Source organism: Clupea harengus, chromosome 14 (assembly GCF_900700415.2).
Source record: "Clupea harengus chromosome 14, Ch_v2.0.2, whole genome shotgun sequence".
NCBI lineage: Eukaryota > Metazoa > Chordata > Actinopteri > Clupeiformes > Clupeidae > Clupea > Clupea harengus.
This window is the reverse complement of record NC_045165.1, coordinates 8,809,710-8,825,124: the sequence shown is the minus strand read 5'-3', so window position 1 is coordinate 8,825,124 and position 15,415 is coordinate 8,809,710. Positions and strand designations below refer to the sequence as shown.

At 40.4% G+C, this 15,415-nt stretch overlaps 1 protein-coding gene across 2 annotated transcripts in view; it reads left to right on the top strand.

Moving 5' to 3' along the window:
* Positions 1–15,415, top strand: part of LOC105893129 (latent-transforming growth factor beta-binding protein 2) — an 87,473-nt gene that overhangs the window by 43,493 nt on the left and 28,565 nt on the right. For both annotated transcript variants that reach the window (XM_031579885.1, XM_031579884.1), the window contains exons 8-11: positions 1,699–1,801; positions 9,522–9,596; positions 14,518–14,640; positions 14,902–15,066. In XM_031579885.1, coding sequence (XP_031435745.1) covers positions 1,699–1,801; positions 9,522–9,596; positions 14,518–14,640; positions 14,902–15,066 — 466 coding nt within the window. The remainder of the gene's footprint in view (positions 1–1,698; positions 1,802–9,521; positions 9,597–14,517; positions 14,641–14,901; positions 15,067–15,415) is intronic.

The window sequence follows — 15,415 nt, the reverse complement described above, 5'->3', positions numbered from 1 at the left end:
TAAATAGTTTTTCAAAGTGGTATACCTTCCACCGGAAGCTAGTCTCTGCCTTCGATTTACACTTTAGTTTGGTATTTACGAGCCCCTGTGCACCCCTGCTGTCTCCTGTTCCTGTGCCTGATGGGAAACGTGTCATGAGTTAGAGCTGAAGGGAAGTCATGCACCACCACACAGAGAAAGAAAAGGTCCCTCTGTACAAGTAGAGATTGGTCAGAGAGAGGGGAGATTGGACAATGAAACAAAAGAGAGAAACCCTGCAGCAAACACAAACATTTTACAGCAGTAATACCTGATTTACAGCAACAAACAAAAACATTTTACAGCAGTAATGCCTGATTTACAGCAGTAATACCTGATGTCACCACAATCCAGTTTGTGGCTCTGAGTTAATCTACCATAATGCAACCAGTTCTGTTCTGTCCATGACTAGCTTCTAAAGGACAGTATCAACTATACTTAAGACGTCAACCATCGCTGTCAAATTCCAGAGGTGTCCAGAGACTTAAGATTTTTAATTGTTCTCTTTGTGTTTAATTCGATAAAAGCTCATAGCACTGCCAACAATAAACACCAGTGTCCCAGCTGCCATGCAAAGTCTCGTAAATTACAACTTGCTTGCTTGGAATGTTTCAGAGGGAATGTCAGACGATAATCTTCACCCCTCACACGTAGTCCAGAGCCCCAAGTGGCCATGCGGTGGCCAGCAGTGGATTGATCTATGCCACAGACTGTTTTTGTCCATCCTAATTAGATTCAGATGCTCTGCACGCATGCACAGAGCAAACACCCGCGGCCTCTGGAATCTGTTTTTTATGCGCAGCTCACCCTACAGCTCAATTACAGCGAAAAAAGGAGAAGAGACTAATGTGTACACTCAAACTTGATTTGTTATTTCAGTAGTATTTTTGCGAATGGAGAAACGATAGCTTTTCAGGCAGAATCCCAAATATTAGAGATATGATCGCTCTTGTACCATAATTCAAAAGCAAGTTTGGGGTATGGAATATGAACCTGGATATTTCACTATCTTGTTAGCATACCCATTTAAAGTTCCTTTTTCTTTTGGATATTGGCTATTTTTTTCTGATTATTTTCTTCAATAGTATCCGGTACAACTTTCTGTAAAAACTCTAAAAGCGATTCGAAAATGATTTCTATTCCCAGACAAAGTATTGTGTAACCATGACACAATATATATCAGACACACACCAGATACTAGTGTGTGTGCATGTGGTACTTACGCCAATTGTTTTGCAAGAACATAGTATCTCAAAATACTTACACAATATTATCTGGATCCCACATGTTCCAACATGAGTAGTGAGATTTGTTTTGCAAAGAAGATGTCACTGTGGACACAAATCAGAAACATTTTACTAGGTGTCATATCCGGAAGATGACGTTTCAGAATTTCAAAGAGTTATCCCTGTCTGCAGGGACACCCTTGGAAAGCCATGGGATGGCAAATGTGTGTGTGTGTGTGTGTGTGTGTGTGTGTGTGTGTGTGTGTGTGTGTGTGTGTGTGTGTGTGTGTGTGTGTGTGTGTGTGTGTGTGTGTGTGTGTGTGTGTGTGTGTGTGTGTGTGTGTGTGTGTGTGTGTCTGTGTGTGTGTGTGTGTGTGTGTGCGTGTGTGTGTGTGAGAGAGAGAGGTTATATTGTCCTTTGATGTTGTTTTGTTTGTGTGTGTGTGCATTGCAGTGTGGGAAGCCACTGCCAGGTCTGACTAAGCAGGATGACTGCTGTGGAAGTGTGGGTGCCTCGTGGGGACTTAATAAGTGCACCGATTGTCCAGTCAAACCAGGTAACTCTTTCTTACACACTTTGCCATCTTTCTTTGCACATATACATATATTTGTTGGTTGAAAAACAGGAACAGGCAGATATCTGCAGATATACGTATATTGTAGACAGAATCTGTGCGTAAACCCTATCTTCGTCCCCTGCCTGCCATCACTACTTGAATTCAACCCTGACAGACACACACATATATTTAATATATAATTTCATATAACCCATGTAAAGCTGGTTCACATCCCAGATCTGATTGAATGTTGAGTGAAGGGGTGAGTAGAGTGTAAGTAAACAGCATACCACGCTTGATTATTATGCATTCCACTCACTGTATATTTAGATTAGAGCTTTTAGTTGTAGTCCCCTCCTAATCCTGCTGCTCTTGGGGCCCTGCGATCGCCAGGGTGTGTTTTTTGCTTTCAATAAAAAAAGACTTTGGCACATTTTAGAAACCAAATAAGGCACCAAATAAAAACACATGTTTCCCATGAATAACAAGAGTTTGCTAGGAACATGTGGACCCAGTGTCACTTTTGTTTAAATAGCAAAGCAATCAGGATTCCTATGTTTCTTCAACTCTGTGGTTCTTTTAAACCAAACTTTACCCCTCTGGGCGGTTGTGCTTGTGCACAGTATGGGAGATCTGATTTTGTTGTCAGTGCTGGCTGTTGTTCTTGATGAGTGACTCTGCCAGCAGAGCACTGAGGTTATGAGTCTCTCTTTCTCTCTCTCTCTCTCTCTCTCTCTCTCGCTCGCTCTCTTTCTCTCTCTATCTATCTATATATCTATCTATCTCTCTCTGTACGTGTGTTTCAGCAGGACAGCCTCAATTCTGCATCAGCCCAAAGGTTCTTACCAAAATACTAATGCACAAAAAAAGGAAATACTCTGTCAAAATGCCCAGATAATACAATCCTGAATCACTTAATTCCAGTGAAAGTACTAATTCTTCTTACCAGTCAAACCACATCATTTCTCTCAGGAAGTCTACCCAAGTCTTGCGTAAGACGGGAGACTAGGGTGCTTGGGTTTGATACCCAGCCGATGTCTGTGAAAGGAGCCCAATTCAAACCACAGAGAAAAGCCAGTTGTCTATTTTAAGCTAAGATTGTACTATTGCTTCTCAATGGAATGGAACGGTGTATGTCAAGTGGTTGATGTAATGGAGATGATGACTGTGAAGAGAACTTGTCAGTTCTGTCTCACATAGGGACCAAGGGCTGAAAGATATGACGCATCACTTGCTCAGATTCCCTAGAATCCTTTAGTATAATCAGATCCAGACAGGATTGACAAGACATGACTCTCCCCTGGTTCCTAGTGCTGTTTCAAATAGACCACACATCTTGTAGGTACAAAAATACATATCACAAGTCTGTCAAAGCAAGCATCATAATCTGTTCAGTTTAGTTTATATTGAAAGATGTTATTTAGTGATTACATTGTACTGTTGCATAACATTATGCATGACATTTTGAGTGGACAAGAAATATTCAAGGCTTAAAGAAATCGACAGGAAGTGTGCAAAACATCAAATGAATCACAAAACATATAACAGGGCTTATAGGAAATAAGTCATTGTAATACTCCTAGTTTACAAGGCCATAATCCACTCTGAAAATCAGGCTAATGTCATGGGTTTTAAATCAAAGCTTGCTAACAGGAAATTTGACCTTATATGTGTTTCCTATGTGAAAGATCTAGAAAGATTGCTAGCTCTGTAATACTAAGAAATGCTTCCAGTAACATGGCTTACAGAAGGAGGGGGTGTTTATACTGTAGCCTAGCTGCAGTACACACAACCAGACTCAACAAATCATCTCAAAGACAGAGACAGTTGAGTTGACAGCAGAGACTTTGTGTCTGGTTACGGTGCATACAGCTCAGTATTAAGAGATTTATCTCAAGTCACCTTCCAAACCAGGTCATCCAAAACTGATCATTATCTAGAGGCACACATTTGACATTATGGTTTTCTTTAGAAACTGTTACCATAAGTAGTTTTGAAGGAACAGTTGTCTACGTTAGTACTTGGACACATTCACATGGACACATGAATAGTCCTTAAATTATCTCTTTGTTTTTTTCTTGTCTCTGGGGTTTTGATTTAAAGGGTTAACTGAGTATGTCATGACTATCCGGTTGGAACATATGTTCCCTGACTGGCCCTCCACAACCATTTCCTGGCACTCATAAGACACAACCCACTTCTGTGCCCTGGGACATATTTCTTAGTCCGTAACACCAAGGCAATCCTCTGCCTAAAGCTGTCTGTGGTTCAGGGACACTGGGAGGTGTCCTGGGTCAATGCTGCTGATCCGCCACGAGTCCCCATAAATCAGACCTCTCACTGGAGCAATTGCTCACAAGTCGCTTACTACTCCCTTGGGCAAATAGGGTCAGCATGATCTCAGCCACCCTTTGATCTACTCCTCTATTCCCCACCCCTTACTTTTTCTTTTTTTGAGGAATCTTTTGTTGGGGAGAGGGGGTGTTATTATCAGGATCCATCGCTCACGGAACTCTCAATTTTATAACTCAATTAAATTCAGTTCAAACTATTGCTCCCAAGAATGGGCGAAATCAGGCTTGCAACAAAGTTATGCTATGCAGTAAGGCAAATTAAAAAAAGAAACAGTCAGAGACCACATACATGATACAATCAAAAACCAGTGTCATATATCAACTTAATGAGGAGGATTTCAGTAAGTCAGACTGCACACATCCTTAATGTTCTTCCAACCTCAGCCTGGTGGCAGCAGTCCAAACTCAGTAAATTAGGGGTGATTCAGGCTGTTTACGGTGGCATTTGCCTTCTTGAGGACCTGTGTGCTCTACCTGTCAATGAGCTGATGATAATTTACCCCAATTGTTTTACTTACTCCTTAAATCAGGCTCTTGAAAGTGAAGTCTGCGATTCTGTCGAAATGGTGTAATTTGAGGTCACGGTACCATGCTGCAATTCTTAAAATTAATTACTGATACTATGAAGCTAAACTGAAGAGTCATCAAGACACAAACATCAGATACAGTAGTACAGCTCTTTAATGGCAGTATCAGTATTAGATACAGAACATAGGTTGTCAGTAATAACACCCAGATATTTGTATTTGTCTAGAAGTTTGTTTACATAACTTTTCATGATAGTTTGTTTGGTGTTGAGTGGTGACGTTCACTCATACCCCGTAGTTGTGGTCATTCTCCTTTAATAGGCAGACAAGTCTGGTAAAGCCACAGAAGTATGGCACTTTAGAGTAACCCCTATTAACTCTAGTTAATTAACTAGTGTTCTGTCTATTCAAATTGGTGGGCGAACCCTAACCCTAGGTTAAAGTGGGTTTTTTTGGAGGAGAGAGTGGTTTGGTTCACCAACCTTTAGCCAGACTGTCTTAAAACTTGTTTGGCTGCACCAATCACACCTCTAAATTACTCAAAGACGGGCAATGGGCGTATCATTTTAAACCTGAGAATGAGTACTCTTAGGTAAAATAGGTGTCAACCAGTTTCTAGTGACTTCGTAACTGGTCATCTGTTATTGGAAGTGGTTGGTTTGTGGGCGCTAGACCACCGTCTAGGCTACCGCAGAACAAGGATTAAAATGTACTGTGGCAAATAATAACTACGCAGTTTCGTAGAAGAGATATATGGCTCTGATTATTCAGGCATGGTTTAGAAAAAAAATATTTCTCATGGTCACGAGGAGTTTGAGGCACAGTTCTGTGCACTGAAGGAGGATTTTGAAATACTTGAGGTACAACTCCAGAGACCAGTTATTTGTTTATAATGTCAAGCACTCGACAACCTACCACATGAAACCATTTTTATAGAACACAGAATGAAATAAAATCTGTAGGGCAAGTTGGGACACCAAGTCTGTCAGGCAAGGAAGTGACGGCAGTCTGACCTTTTTCATTGGCGTTCAGCCCTTCTCTAGTCGGTCTACAGTCCTTCATAGGTGGAGTAGTGTCAAGAACTGAGGTACACGCAGAGTTTAAACACACAGCAGGCTCATCAGCGTCTGGGAATTAGACTGAGAAACAGGTATGTAAGAAGCATAGAAGTGTCTGGCCTAACATTAGAGGGTGTTGGGTAGCTGGATGTGGCAGATTAAAAACAATTGGTACGTGATCTGATATGTATGTATTTGAAACAACAAGATCACAGAAAGTAAAAACACGTGACACTAAATCAAGAGTATGCCCATATGCATGCATAGGAGCAGTGATTGGACAAAAATCAATTGCATTAAGGAAGTCTTTGGCAAGAGGTGCTAGGGCAGCAAACATGAGCGTCTCCAACTATTCAAATTCCATCCACACTCAGAAATAGAGTGCCCAAGTTTTTGATTGCTTTGGGAGGCATATGCTAGGGGAGAACTTTGCCAGCAGGATGGAAGTCATCAGGGCCAGTCTTCAGCAGTGAGAGAGGTGGATGGAGGAAGGTAGAGGAGAGATTGGAATGTGGAGATTAGTTTCCTGGTTTCTGTGGTGTTGTTGACCTTGTTGTGATAGAATGCAGTTTTGGCAGCAGTGAGACCAAGCGGGGCATAAAAAGGCTCTAATACTAGTGTCAAGCGGGGCATAAAAAGGCTCTAATACTAGTGTCAAGCAGGGCATTAAAAGGCTCTAATGCTAGTGTCAAGCAGGGCATAAAAAGGCTCTAATACTAGTGTCAAGCAGGGCATAAAAGGCTCTAATACTAGTGTCAAGCAGGGCATAAAAGGCTCTAATACTAGTGTCAACTGTCAAGCAGGGCATTAAAAGGCTCTAATACTAGTGTCAAGCAGGGCATTAAAAGGCTCCAATGCTACTGTCAAGCAGGGCATAAAAAGGCTCTAATACTCAGCTAGGTCGGACAGGTGGTTGCCATCTTTGTGGGTTTGGGGAGTGGGGAGCAGTTTGGGACCAAACAAGGTTAGGAGAACGTCAGCAAACTGAGGTTTGTCAAGATGGACGTTCAAGTCTACCAGAATGGTCAAAGGGCTGTCATCCTGAGGGAAGGGGAGTGGGACAGCAGTATGTCAAACTCGGCATAGAAGTTACCCACAATCATGCTGATTGTACCTGGTATGTCATGCAGTGAAATGGCATTAAAAGGTGCAGTGGGAATTAGAAGCCCAGCCCCACCAGTCCACTAGAAGGAGCTAACGCTCAGTTAGAACAGACACTTGATGAATGAAGCCTAGACTGCATTTAGTTTTTAAAGAAAGTGGTACGTACGCCTGAGGTGAGATCTGTTTGACTTTACCAAAAATGGAATTATAATCTCTTCATATGCTATAGGAGCTTCATAAGTAGTTGTTTAGAAGTTATATGTAGTATGCATAGTCTAAACAGTCACCTGTGTGTCTAACCTTTATAAAACCTGACAGAGGTCCTACACTACAGTAAATTCACATGTATGCGTTGCGTTGACAGGATGATGGAGTTGTGTTGATAACGGAGACTTTTATAGTGAGATTGACAGGTCAACACCAATCACGCCGCAAGCGAGCTGTTTACCTCGTGGGTAGTTACCTTGCTAACGTGCTAACATTAGATAGCTGGCTCAGACGCCTCGCAAATCACCTCAGACATATTCTTCAGTTACAATAACGGGGGTTTTACATTGTACAGTGTCTCTAAGCCAAAAAAGAGTCAAGACAAATACGACCATCTACGGAGTTTGGTCTGCCATCTTTTTTTTCAGTCTCACTCTCTCTGGATATTAGCATAAACGCGATTCGATTGGCTAGCTTTGCTCATTGAGGGAGATTCCAGTACTGACACACCACATTTGTTTGTTTCCTTTCTCTGTGATGTCTCAGAGCTACAGTTACTAGAGGGGAAAGTAATTTGACATCGCTAGTTAGGAATTTCTCTCAAATTGAAAGGAAAGTTCTGCTTTAAACTTTCTCTGATCAGGTTTTGGCCTATGGGTCTGTTTAATGAGGCCTTTGCCATTTTAATCAGCAGGAAATGAACAGCCTTATGTTGTCTCCTGGTTTTGGCGATGGCATCTATTTGTTCCTTGGCTCACAATCAAATATACATATACCTTCGTCCCTGCTGTTTGAACTGCTGTTCAGTTTGTCAGTGTGAGAGAAACATCATTAACCCTGGTATTGCTTTTAGAAGTTAGTCTGACGTAAGTTTTCAACTCAGATGACTTGAGTTAAAGGACAATTGAATGCTCTGGAGCCTGCTACATACCATATTAGAATTGTCTTTATTTTGGGCTTTATCAGACAGTTTTGTCTGAGGCAGCTTAGAAGTGAGGTACAAGCAAAAAGCAAAAAGTAATTCAAGGAAAAAACACAAAAGTGCAAAAAGTGTAAAAAGCAGCTCATCCCACCACGGATAACCTGGTGTTTACTACAATTACCATTGTAAAGTATGCTACTGAACAACTTCTAATAACTCACTGAAGCTCTGTGTTTCCTACTGGAGATCCTCTTTACTCTGGTGTGTGCACTTTAATAGCCTAACGTGTATGTGAGACTAAAGTAGGGTGGGTGGTTAAAGCTGCTTGTGTGTGGTGAGCTGTATTCACGTCATGATGTTAGGATTCTGATTCATTTTTGCACTGTCATTTTGCTGTCCTGTTATTGATTTATGTTGATAATATTGATGATCAGCAAAGATGGTAAAACAATGATGTTTCATTTCTGAACTGTAAACAAGCCTTTTCAGTATTCCCTTCTGTTAGTTTGCTTGTTTAAAGATGAAGAGCATTAAATATTGTAATCCTTTTATATACACAAAATGAAACATAATGACCTTTTGTTTACATACGGTATATACCAGTGTAAATAAGTGGTTAGAGCTTCAACATCGGGACACAATTACTGCTTCAACATCGGGTCACAATTAGTGTTACCCCATTCTTACCCCTGTCTAGCTTGAACACATTAATGTTTCTCAGATTATTTCCTTCGATGTCTGATCCAGGTTGGGAAGGCTTTGTCTGGCATGTTACAATAGCAAAATGAAGAATGTATGGTGGGTGACTAGCATTGCATATTTTGACACGATTAGTTATGACCCTTGACCCCCTGACACAGGGGTGCCCTACATGTGACCAACTCATGTGCCATGATGTGTCAGGAATTCCAAACAGGATTGTTTTAACTTCCACAAATGTCCTTGCAGAGGTCCTTCCATGTCCCGATCCTTCCCACAGTATAAACATACTGTATATTATTATATTGCATTACCATGATGTTAGGAAATGTCAGGAGACTGTCAAAAAAATCAAATAAAGACCATGGAGTGAAGTTTCCATTTTGATTTAATTAACACATTATCACCTGCACTGGAAAGAAAGCTGAGAGAAATAACAAAGGGATTTGGCATTGAAACACAGAATAGAGTTTAGGGGGAAGATGCTGGGTACTGACTTCTGAGCTCTTACCTGACTTTATGTTTATTGCGAGATGATCACAAGTTTTAGGTGCTTTCTGTATCACTAATGTATGTAGCTAGCTAAGATTAAAATGAGAAATTCGGAGCAGCTGACGAGAGAATGTTGGAGGAAGTTGGGGAGGTAGGACGTATGTTGATAATATTGATAATTATAATATTCAATTGATAATATTGATTTTCAGGTTCATCAACGATGCCGCTTACTCCAAAGGGCTAAAGTGAACACTAATAGCTAATGTTTTCTTTTGTCAGCTGTGGAAGATTATAATTTGTCGAACACTTCAAACACTTCTTGTGATGTGCTTGTTCCTTGTTTCTCTTCACCAGCCTATGCAGTCATTGCCAATGGCCAAGTGGAGTGTCCCAAAGGATTCAAGAGACTGAACCTTACTCATTGCCAGGGTAAGTTTATTGGAGTTCATCCATTTTTGATTAACAACATATTACTGCTAATTATGATTTTAGTCTAAATTTTGTCTGATTTATTGATTATTTTATGTTTTGACATCTGTAGCTAACTTTGAATGTGTTGAAAGTACCAAACCTTGAATCTTCCGCCCACATTCCTCTAGATCTCAGTATGTTGTTGCCTGCATGGGTATTTGATCGGCACATAGAACCAACTATTCAGGAAGATCGGTCTCTCACTCACGTCAAAAGTGAAAATCGGGTGATTTTGGTTACTGCCCGATTGATCGGTGCATCTGTAAGCCAGTCAATTTTACCCATACACTGGATTCCCTCTGTCTATGCTGTAGTCGAAATATTTCTGCATTTACTGTCCATCAATTTTACATTCACAAATAGTCCTTCAAGGCCCCCCCAAAAGTAATTTGTTTAGAAATATAACCATAAAATGTATCCATGTCTGAACATGTCTGCTGAATAGCATCTGTATGTGAAAATAACAGATTTCACAATTTCGAACGTAAATACCATCAAAGGGTATGCAATGAATTATTTCCATGACTGTTGCACTTCACCTAGATGTATGGTAGTTTTATGGCAGTATACTCCTGCTGTTCAGAATCATGCTTGTATGAGGGCAGGGGCTTACTAGTTGATGAGGTGTTTAATCAGAGTGGGGTTCAGCACATGTGTGCACTGTTTTTATAGAGCCATGGACAGGAAATTGCATTAGATAGTGATGATTTTTGACAAACATACTCCTACAACTGATATAACAGGTAGAATTGTACTATATTAGTAATTTATCACATTTGATTTAATGATTATTATGTTTGTGGGACATTAGTTATTATGTTTTTGGCAGGCAACAGTTATTATGTTTGAGGGATTATTACATATGTGGGAGTGACAGAAAGGCTTCCCTTTATCATTTCAAGATCGGACAGAAATCCCAGTCTCATAGTCCTTTTTTCTTAGTTTATCCCTCCCCACGAATATTTTTAATTTGGTGAATTGGAGGGGAAACTGAATCTAGACAGGCTGATCTGGTCATTCTTAAACGAATCTTTTCTGACAATGAGATATGCATATGATGATATTGTGTGGAACACTCTCACTCAGTGTGTGTGTGTGGGTGTGTGTGTGTGTGTCTGTGTGTGTGTGTGTCTGTGTGTGTGTGTGTCTGTGTGTGTGTGTCTGTGTGTGTGTGTGTGTGTGTGTGTGTGTGTGTGTGTGTGTCTGTGTGTGTGTGTGTGTGTGTGTGTGTGTGTGTGTGTGTGTGGAGGGCAGGAGTACAGACATTGCATGCATCCCATTTGTCTATTTTATGACTCCTCTGATCTCGTTCCTTGGTCCTTTAGTTCTCATTCCAGACATCGTTCAAAGTCTAACATCATTAAGGATTTCTTGTAATGCTGCCAGAGGAGCCGAGGAATGAGCAGGGAGGCAACGAAAGAGCATCCTATGTGGAAGAATTGTTTTTAAAGGGCAGTGATTCTCTAACACCAGTGACTCACTGACCCATACACTCTGCTGTTAAAATATGAATCAATCTGTATTCAAAATGAATTGATCCCCTATTGAGATCTAGGAAGAACTCGATCACTTCCTCTGAAGAATGTCTGTTGTCTTCATCAGCAAGTGGTAGCATTAAAGATTATTTTCAGTAGAGGTACCTCGGTGGTAGAATGACCTTCCTAATGCTATCAAGTGTCAGCCATGGTACATTCAAAGAGTATCACAAAGCATTTAAAGACTAACTTCTGTAGCTAGAAGTCATCTGTTATTCTAAAGTATTTGTCAGAAACCATAACATTTTTATATTATTATAGTTATTGTTGGTAATTTTACTTTGATCTGATATACAATAATGCTATAAGCATTTTGTTGTAATGTGCATAAGGCTTTGGTTGTGTTTTGTAGATGACTTAAAAACATTTTTTGACATTTTTCTGTCTCAACAACACAGCTGATATTCTAATCTAAATAACACATACATTTTATGAAGGATTGAGGGCTGTCTGTTGGTGTATTCATGTAGATTTTGTTAAACACAAGCTAGGTATGTGCATGTGTGCATTCTGTAGATAGATACAAATATAGCAATATTATTACAGGGAAACAGTGTGCTAGTTGAATAGAGTTTACATTTGGCTTTCTTTGCTTTCTTGATTATTTGGGTTTCTTAGCATCATTTTACTTCACAAGAAAATCTCTATCATTACATTACATTAGTCAGCATCTTCTCTGCAGGTAAACTGCACCCGCAAGCTTACAACAAATCACATCACCCTACAAAGCACGTTCACTCATTCGCTCACCAGCTGGCACCCATTCAAGCGAATTCCTAGCGAATCTTTCATGAAACGTCCAAAGTTGTTTCCTTGGTTCAAATTAGCTGCTCGTAGATGGAGTGAGCAAAATAACTCGGGAAGTCAGCTTAACGAAATAATTTATTTCAACAAAGTTTAGCCTCGGAATTTTTAACGCACAGTACAGTAATCTCACATTGTACAGTTACAAGTCACTTTTTAATCAGCAGTGTTTTCCTTTTAAATAATTAGAGTTCTCCGAGCAACATACAAGTTCAGTTGTAGCAGCAACACACACACACACCAAGTTCAGTTGTAAACTGTAAACCTAGGGATACAAGCAACATTAATGAACCTCAACAGCCTAGCTGCGATATACTTCAACTTTTCTTAGCGTGCACTACCATCATAAAATGTTTTTAACATATAGTGAAAACGAAATGCACTGATCCTATTTTTAGACAGGAATAGGCACTCCTATATCTTCATTTGTATTGCCACTACATACACTACCACTACACTTGCCACTACACAATAAGTGATCCAATCTGAAAGCATAATGCAATAAATAGGTGACAGTGGTACAGGAGTTAGAGAAGTCGTTTAGTAATCAGAAACTAGTTCGATTCCCTGTCGAAGCGTCCTTGAGCAAGACACTGAACCCCTAATTGCTCCTGATGTGCAGTCTGCCATCAGTGTAAAATGTGTATACATTGTAAGTCGCACATATTGCGCTTTGAATAAAAGCGTCTGCTAAATGTACAAAACAAAATCTCACTTAATGCATCGCTGAAGGCCCTAGTGCATCACATTTGTTATTTTATACACTGTGAGAATGGTGGCTTGGTTGTGCCTAACTGCATAGCCTATATGTATCCAATTACAGGTGCGGTCCACGATTGTAATCCAATACACTTGTTGTTCAGCAAACTGCTCCTCACTGTCCTCTAGCTGTCTGTTCAGTGTGGGGAAAGTCCTGGCTCTGTAAATGGGTAAACAGAGTGACTCAGACCGAGCCATACACTGTTCCAGCTATTCAACATGATGTCTCAGGAGTGCGGAAAGGAAGGGTGTAATTTCATTGGCTGTTTAGCTGTTGGAATTGTTTGTGGCTCGGTCCAAGCCACAATGTTTGTTTCTGGGAGGAATCTGGGCAATTTCCAATTCAAAGATGTTTTTCACAATTTATTGGCCAGTCCCTATTCACAAAGTGAATTTGGGTCTGGTTATACCAGGCAGTTATGCATTAAATTACATAACTCTGACAGTTAAAAAATCACAAATCTTGCATGAAAAAGTGTTCAATATTTACTTTTGTCGCTCCACCTGTTGAAAAATCTGCTTCTGAATGCTTAATTTCAATTCACAATAAATCCCCATAAAAAATACTGTACATAGTAAAACTTACAAAACCATTTGAGAGCAGCTGTAAAATAGCACCTTCTGTAAATAGTGACCGCATTGTGACACACTGGGCCAGCTCACAGTCTCTATTCGAAAGCACTACACCAAAACAAACCACACTGTTCTGATTCATTGTTATGATTAAGAATGTGTGATGGCTGCCTGTCATGTTCCAGGAATCATGGCAAGGCCAGTGGAAAGAACCTAATGATTTACTCATGACAATGATTTACTCATTGTTTGGATGAGAGACCTCAAGGACCCTGAAGCAGATTCTTTAACACAGAACCACTCAGTGCTGTTTTTTGCATTTTGCCATGAACCATATTTAGAGGGGGGGGACGGACGAACAGGCATACGTCAGCCTTTTTACGTAAGCTAAGAGTCTGTGGCCTTGGTGGCTAAGTGTTGGGGAAATGAGACTCTACGGGTGTGAATGCTTCAGCTAATGCAAACCACACATTTACTGCTTGCTCTTCTACGCTTGTATCTTATTTAGATAGATGTAACTGTGAACACTGCCTGCAACTGAGGGAATACCAACATATCAGTAATGTAGTTATACAAATATTTATAAATAGAATTCGTATGAAATTATTAGATAAATTAGCATTCATTTACACTGAACTGGTCTTCATCACTGACTGTAGTATTCTTCCACGGGGTCCATAAAGTGAGCATTAGTGACACTCAGTTTGTGTTTGTTTTACATGTACTCTTTCTGTCTCTCTCTTGATCTATCTCATCCTACTGGTACATCATTGATTAACTAAATGATCTTTGCCAAATCCACTCAGGCTGATGCGGTGTTCATTTAAACTCTAGGCTGGTGGTGTAAATAGGACAAACACAGGCTGAGGACATTTTGTAGAGGGTGTGCTTTCGTGATGTGGGCAGAATAATGTAGCTACAGCCAAGCCTGTTCAGTCTCTTCTAAACCACACTAGGGTTTCCAATTTGGGTTTTCCAAACTTTGCCACATTTCACTCAAGATTGTTCTGCCGTTTGCATTCTCAAACTGGGCTCTTTTGTTTTGTGTCTAGTCAGGCCTAGAGGTGGTTTGTGAACTGATTTCATTATTTCTGTCAATGCTTCCTTTTTCCTTGTTTTTTCTTTTTCATATTGTGGCTGTGTGTAAGAGTTCAAGACCCTATATATATTTTGATGAGGAAAGTCTAACACAGTGTGTTTTCTTCCAGACATAAATGAGTGTCTGATGCCTGGAATGTGTAAGCATGCAGAGTGCCTCAATACCAAAGGAAGCTACAGATGCACTTGCAAGCCAGGATACATGCTGGACACGTCCCGAAGTCATTGTGTCTGTGAGTCTCCCTGTATACATTACTGTCCTGGACATATTGGCGTCTGTGACTAAAACACAATACAAAATTGAGTTTGGATCAAGTTCCCATTGCCTTGGCTATTGAATCTGTTCTCTCATTTAAATGTTCCTTGGTTTGGATTTAATAATTCAGAATATGTGTCTTGTATACCCTTGTTGAGTTTGTAGTCAGGGATCTCACTATTTTGTCTCTCTCTCTCTCTCTCTCTCTCTCTCTCTCTGTCCCTCTGTCTCAACCTAGCGGATAAAGCTGTGTCTGTAGAGAAGGACCTGTGCTACCGCTCTACCTCAGGAGGTACCTGTGCCCTGGCCCTGCCCCAGCACATCACCAAGCAGATCTGTTGCTGTAGTCGTGTGGGAAAGGCCTGGGGCTCCAGCTGTCTGAGATGCCCACTTCCAGACACAGGTATTCCAGAGCCAATCCGTCTACACTGACTTGTATACCATCTATACATTACCCCTGTTATACCTAACCTATACCACACTGTCACAGTGTCACATTGATTATTTTATGGTATGTCATGTTTTTTGTTGTAAACATGATGTCACTATTTTGACGATGAAAGCGGCTGGCGGAAACGGCCTTTTCCGCTCAGGCGGATTGTCTTAAACTCCATTGATCAATTAAACTTTCCACTGAGGGGTGGATTTTGGATATAGTCGTGGCAACATATTCTTCAAGTGCTTAAACATTTAAAATGTCAAAGATGTAAGCTATACATTTTCCATTTCAGTACCTACCTCCGAAGTTGCAC